Below are 6,936 nucleotides of genomic sequence, written 5' to 3' on the forward strand. Positions count from 1 at the left end.
TGGGTTCTCTCCCCAGCTCTGGGAGGGGTGTGGGGGTTAGAGTAAGGGGCTGGAAGCTAGGACCCCCGGGGTCTATCCCTGGCTCTGGGAGGGAGGTGGGAGCCAGGACTCCTACGTGTGATGGTGGCTGACCTGCTGCCAGCCTTTCCCAAGGCTTTGGGCCTCAGCTGAGCACTGAGAAATTCATTGCTGGAAACCCATCCCACTCCCTGGGGTGTCGGGAGGGCTCAGCAGGGTGCTCGGCTAATATCACCCTGTTTAGACTTGATGCAAGTTGCTGCAAGCGTTAATCTCCCTTTGAATTTCTTTCTCCCCTAAGTTTTTGCTTCCTGGCTGTAAAAAAAAAAAGTTTGCTCTGGATCCGTGACCCTGCCCGCAGCAGGGATCGGCCCCGGCCCATCGCCAAGGCTGGCGAAACACGACATCACAACACAAACACATTGCTAATTGCCCCGGGAACCCGCTCGTCCCAGCCGCGTGAAATTCTGGAAGGAACTAAAAACAGCCGCCGAGAACATTTTTCTCCGGCCAGGTCTAAGCTACAGACCGATACCAGTATAATTACATCGCTCGCGGGGGTGGGTGTGTGAAAAATCCACACCCCGGAGCAACGCAGTGACGCCCACCTAATCCCCGGTGTACACAGCGCTATGGGGCCAGAGCGAGTGGCCTCCCCGAGGGGGTTCACGGAGGGGAGCCAGGTGGGCTGGAGGCTCAGAGGTGCAGCCGCAGGAGGTGGTGGGGCCTGATGGCCTAACCCCAGAGAGCGAGTGTGACCCTCAGGGATGGGGCTGTCACACCGAAAGGGGGTCTCCCAGGGGCCGTATGGAGCCGAAAGAGAATGGGGCCTGGGAGTCCGTGACAGGGGTCTAGTGCTTAGATCATGGGGGCATGGCCAGGATGCCTGGGTTCTATCTCCAGCTCTGGGAGGGGAGCAGGGTCTAGTGGTGAGAGTGGGGCAGGCTGGGAGCCAGGACTCCTGGGTTCTATCTCCAGATCGGGAGGGGGTGGGAGGGAAGAGGTGGGAGCTAGGGCTTCTGAGTGTGACAGTGGCTAACCAGATGCTTTCTCCTCCCCTCCTGCCATGGGCTATGGAGTGTTAACAGCGGGGACCAGCCTCCACGTGCTCCCACCCCAAGGGGGGCCCCCACTAGGGGGCAGAGGGGCATTCAGGTTCAGGGGCCCCTTCGGCCTCGGTTCTGGGGCCCCATTTGTGTCAGTCATGAGATGGATTGGCCTGACAGGACAACGGCTGAACTCATTTAACCTGGGGCCAGATGGGACCCGGCGCCCCATGGAGGGGACAGGCCCTGTGCCCCATTCCCCACCCCCCTGAGCCCGCCAGTCCCTGCCCTGGGGCCGGATGGGAGCTGGCGCCCCCTAGAGGGGACAGGCCCAGTGCACCATTCCCCACCCCCCTGAGCCAGCCAGTCCCTGCCCTGGGGCTGGATCAGGGCAGCGCCCCCTAGAGGAGAGGCAAATCAAAGCCCGCACACAGCTCCCTTTAAAATAAAATGTCCCTTTTATTTCTCGTTCCTCTGGATCGAAGACTCGTTAGTGGCTGAGGCTCTAATTGGGACGGCAGGCGGGGTCCCCCCCAGCTCACGCCAGTCACCTCTCTCCTCTGCCTACAGGTCTCTGCTCTACAGCCCGGGGGCCCGGGGGCTGGTCCCCTACAGCGGGGGGGTTAGACGTTAATTGGGGCTGGCTCCTCGGGAGTGGCCGGGCCCCGTGTTGCTGCCGGGCTCACTTGTCTGGCCGGCTGGCCACTGCTCTCTCTTCTGGTCCACTCGCCCGCTCTGTCTTGCCCCCTTGCTCTCTCGTTCCCTCCTTTTTCGATGGGCCCCTTTTCATCTGTGCTTTTTCACTCCTTCATTCCTTTACTCTTTCTTGTCCCATCCCCTCTTTCGTTCCTCCATTCGCTCCTTTCCCATCTTTCCCGCATTCTTTCGCTCTGTTTTTTCACACTTCATTCCTTCACTCTGTCTCTTTCACGCTCCCTTTCAGTTCGGGCAGGCTTTGATTTCGTTTCTTTTTTTTCTCCTTTGTTCTTTTCCCCACTCATTCATCCGTTCACTCTCTCGTTCCTCCTTTCGCTCCTTCTTGCTGGCCTTTCATTCTTTCCCCCCTCCTTCTTTCACCATTTTTTTTGCTTTTTTCCACACTTTTTTCCTTCCTTCTTTCTCTCTTCATTCTTTTTCCCCACGCATTCCTTCGCCTTAATTTATTCTTTCAACTTTTTGCTCATTCATTCGTTCGTTCATTCATTCTTTTTAATTTCTCCATTCTTCCCCCCATCCATTCACTCTACTCTTTCACTTCTTCTTTCCTTCCCTTTCACTCCTTCCTTCCTCCATTCATCCTTTCTGCTCTCTCACACTCATTCTTCCACTCCTCCATTCATCCTTCTGCTTTCCCCATTTTCTCTCCCCTGGGATTCTTATGGGGAAACCCTCCTCCTTCAGCCCACCCCCCTTCTCAGGGGCACAGGCCCCTGCCATCAAACCCAGATAGACGGAGGGACGGGTCAGCAGGAGGCGGCCAGGGGGCGGACGGGGGGCACAGCCCCAGTCTCTCTCCTTCCCCCCGTTTGGTTCTGTCGGGCCCAGCAGCACTCGGCCGGGGGCGGGGGGGGAGGGGCAGCCGGTCCATGTGTTAGTCAGGGGTGGGGGCCGTGGGTCGGATTCTAGGTCAGGAAGTCCATTCGGTATCGGGGGCCCGGTTCCTCTTGGCTGGCGCCGACGTAAGATGCCTGCATGCTGGGTGAGTACTGGGGGGAGGGGGAGAGATAGGGGGAGAGATGAGAGGGAATAGACTGGAGGGGATGATGCGACGCGCTGTACCGCAAAGCAGCCTCCTGGAACCCCAGCGTTCACCCCTGTTTGGTATCATTTGAACGTGTGTCCTGGTGGACTGTGTGTGTTACCATTGCGTGGGACGTTATGAAGTTTTGCTCTCTGTGTGCTACTGATCATCTGTAGTGAGCGGGGAGGCCAGGGACCCCATCCTGCTAATAGCCATTGATGGGACCGATCCTCCAGGAACGTATCTAGTTCCTTTTTGAACTGTCCGACCAACGGGGGCTGCCTGACCCGCGAGGATCTTTCTAGCAGCTGGAAGCACGTATAAAAAGGGACAGTGACATCTTCACTTGGCCTCTCTCCTCCCCTATCGCCACACCCGGAAAATGGTCCGGAAGACAAAGACTTTGAGCTAGGGAGACTGGTCCCAGGCTGGAAGGGAACCTGGCCTGGGTAGTGAGGAGCTGGGAGCTGCCTGTTAGGGGGAGAGGTTGTTCGATTCACCTCTTGCTCAGCCGGTTAAATTGAGACGCCGTTTCTAGTTTTATTCCTTAGGTAACCGACTCTGCTCTCTGAGCCTGCTACCGAGAGTCACTGACACTCTCTCTTGCTGGAGTTCATAAACCTGTCTGATGTTTTACCCAAACCAGCGTGGATCCACTCCCCTTTTGCCGGAACGGCAAACTAATGAATGAGCTTGCAGCGTCCGAGGGAGTGCCGAGCAGTGGCAGATGGTGTATTGCTGGGGTGCCAGGCTGGGGCGACTGGCTGGGGTCCCTCTCTGAGAGGTTCAGGGAGCCGTCACGCCATGTCGCTGGGGTGTGCGGAGCTGCACGTGATTGCCGCATCGGCAGGGGGTTCGCGGCTTGTCACCGGGGCAGTACTTAGACAGCCCAGGCCAGTGAGTAAAGGGGGCACAGCGGTCCCACAGTGCCAGGTTGTGATTCCCGCCTCCCCCCCCCGCCCTGGGAGTGGGGAGACTTACCGAGGGGGGCGGGGAGTGCCGGTCGAGGAGGGGCACGCTATCATATCGAGGACTGCCACTGAACAAACCGCTTTGATTCCTGCTGAGGAGAGCGAGACAGGTGCTAGCTGGGGGTGGGGGTGGGGATCCTGCCCCCCCCCTCCAAGAGCCAGGCTCCCGAACTGGGGTGTGTGTGACATCACTGTACCCCCATCTCCCCCACCCCTGCCCCGAGTCTCTGCAGAGCCGCGCCATGGGCTTGGTCGTCAAACCCAGGGCTGCCCACTGGTGATTGGGGGGGGGGGGGGCGGAGAGAAACAGCTGGATGTCCTGGTTTAATTGGGGGCGGAGGGGGGGTCAGGAATCTATTTAAGAGAGGCCAGCCGGGATACCGGGCTAGAGGGGCCCATGGCTCTGCCGTGGGGCAGCAGCCAGGATACCGGGCTAGAGGGGCCCATGGGTCTGATCTGGTCTGAACAATCCTAGAGGCCCATCCCCCACTAGCTGGTATTGTTATAATTAACCCTTCGAGCTCTGGGCAGAGTAAACCCAGAAACAACAGGAGAGTGTGTGTGTGGGGAGGTGGTTGGGTGGGGGGGAAGGTGGTTGCCATATGCCCCCCAGTGGTGGCTTGGGGGATAGTTTTAATAGCGGAGAGGGACAGCGATTGGCTGGAGGGGTGCATATGGGAGGTCGGGGCCCACTGATGGTTGGGGAGGGTCTCCTGGACTGCCCCCCGCCCCATCCATCAAGGCAGGACAGGGGGCAATATGGAGGAGGCACCCATCAGCACCAGGCCCAGCTCAGCACCGGAGCACCTGACCCCTAAGTGCCAGGCAGGCCGGGGTCTGGCGAGTGCCGGCGCGGCTGAGACAGAGCTGTTCCAGGGGCAAGGGAAGCCGGTGGGGAAGGGGACGGATGGATGGATGGGTAAGAAGAGCGATAGAGATGGGAATGAGGGAGAGTGGGAACGGAGGGAGGGGTACCTGGGGGTGGATGGATGGATGGGGGTGTAATGGGGACGGACGGGTGGTTGCACAGACAAACGGAGAGACGGATGCAGTGGGGACGGAGAACCACAGCGGGGCCAGTTGGCTGGTGGTGTGGGACAGACAGACACGCGGTGGGGAGCGAGGGATGGACGCCCAGCACCCGCCAGCCCCTGGCCTGGCCCCCGGCTGCAGTCCATGGGGGGTAAGGGGAGGGGGGCTACTCACATGTACTGTGAGACGGGGGCGTTGGAAATGGGTGGGGCCGAGAGGCGCAGGCTGGAACGGGGCGGGGGGCTACGTGCCTGAGGGGTGAAGGGGTCGTCATCCTCCGCGTCTTCGTATGCCGTGTCCCTGCCGGCCGGAGAGGGGGGTTGGCGGGGGGGCTGCTTGGCAATGCCCCCCCCCCCCCCTGTCCCCCCCCAGACACCCCGCCCACGACTGTGACCGTCCCCGCCCCCTGGCCAGATGCCCTGCCCCAACCCCCCCTTCCCCCCAGCAACCTGCTGCCATGCCACAACAGGCCCCGCCCCCCACTGCAAGCAGTCCCGCCCACCCCAGACACCCCGCCCACTCCCTCCACTCTGAGAAGCTCCACCCACCTGCCCCAACCATCCCCTTCCCGCACCTCAGACACCCCACCCGGCAATGTGAGTGGCCCCACCCACCACAAACAACCCTGCTCCCCCACCCCAGATGTCCCACCCCCTATACCCAGCTCCACCCCACCCCCTGCTGCCCGCTCGGCTCCACCCCCTTAGAGGCCCCGCCCCCTGCGCCTTGCCCCACCCACCTGCTGTGGAACCTCTCCCAGGCGCGGGGCAGGCTGCAGACAGCCGTGGTGAAGGCGAGGGCCGAGAGGAGGGAGAAGAGCAGCAGGAAGAGCAGCCCCTCCATGCCGTCATAACAGAGCCCCTTGACTGCGTCCACGTAGTCCTGGGGGAGAGACAGCGTCACCGGTCCGCAGGGGGCGGAGCCTAGGGGCTACCACAGCCCAGGGGGCGGAGCCTGGGGAAGCTACCACAGCCCGGTGGGGGTGGGCGGAGCCTGGGGAAGCTACCACAGCCCAGGGGGGCTACCATAGCCGGGGGGAATCCTGCCAGAGGGGGGCCCAGCAGCGGGACACCCCCTGGGGGGGCAGGGGCCGATACCTTGTGCAGTCCCCGGCAGTTGAGCAGCGCGACCAGCTGGTGGAAGTTGCTCTCCGTGGTGTTCAGGGTGCCCTGCACAGAGACCAGGTTCCTCTGGGGGAGAGAGAGAGAAAGGGATGGAACCCAGGCGTCCGGGCTCCCAGCCAGTCCCTCCCGGCTTTAATCCCTAGCCTGCACTGACCTCTGCCGCAGGGAATTGTGGGATAGCTTCTCTCTCCAGGCCGTGCAGCTGGGAGTGGATGCTGGACAGCGCCCGCTGCGACATGGTCAGCCTCTGCGGGGGTGAGAGCGGGATTGTGGGGCGCAGACAGGGGTGGGGGTGCAGCCCCCCCCCCGGCTCCCGCCCCAGGAGCTGCCGGTCAGCAACAAACCAGCTGCATGGCGGTGTCTGGCGCCCTCTAGTGCTGAGTTTAGGTAGCAGTGTAAGAGCCGCCCCTTAACTCCCCCCCAGCCCTGCCGGTGCCCCTCACTCCCGACCCGCAGCCCAGCCGTGGGGTCCCCCCCCACCACACACACACTCAGCCCCCAGAATCCACGGCCCAGGCCTCCCTGCTGGTGGTGCTGGCGTGCTCTCCCCCCCAGGCCCAGGGCCGAGCCCCAGCCAGCTCGGTTCACGGGTGAGGCGTTGGGGTCTCACCTGTTGGAAGGGGTTCGGGACATCCTGGCTGCAGGCGAGATAGTACAGGAGGATTTCTGCCAGGGGCGGGTGGGGGGGAGAGAAGGAAGGGGTTAATAATGGGCCCCTCTAGTCTGGTCTCTCCTCCCCCGCCCCCATCAGACCCCTGGGCCCATCTAGCCTGGCCTCCTGCCCCTGGTGCCTACCTGGGCTCAGTTCTGTCTTGGCCTGGGTCAGGTTCAGGACGAAGCCGTCTGGGTCAGAGCAGAAATCGCTGAGGCCCTGGGGCGGGGAGGGAGTTATTGTTACTGATGTGGGGGGGGGTGATGGGTTGGATCACAGAAACCCCCTTGGGAGCTGCCAACTGATGTGCCAAGACTACTTCTGCCCCCGCTTTCCCTGCCAGCCTGGGACC

General features: G+C 61.9%; 1 protein-coding gene across 1 annotated transcript; it reads right to left on the reverse strand.

Moving 5' to 3' along the window:
- Positions 1–1,555: 1,555 nt before the first annotated feature.
- LOC112124398 (protein tweety homolog 1-like) lies at positions 1,556–6,803 on the reverse strand (the record flags this gene model as incomplete). The annotated part of the gene is made up of 8 exons (XM_026646253.2): positions 1,556–2,770; positions 3,787–3,865; positions 4,983–5,108; positions 5,548–5,690; positions 5,906–5,998; positions 6,087–6,179; positions 6,543–6,598; positions 6,728–6,803. Coding segments are annotated over 8 exons (750 nt in total), but the record flags the coding sequence as incomplete, so codon positions are not given.
- Between the last annotated feature and the right edge of the window lie 133 nt (positions 6,804–6,936).

This window comes from Terrapene carolina, unplaced genomic scaffold (genome assembly GCF_002925995.2).
Source record: "Terrapene carolina triunguis isolate 2854851 unplaced genomic scaffold, T_m_triunguis-2.0 Scaffold34577, whole genome shotgun sequence".
In the NCBI taxonomy this organism is placed as follows: domain Eukaryota; kingdom Metazoa; phylum Chordata; order Testudines; family Emydidae; genus Terrapene; species Terrapene triunguis.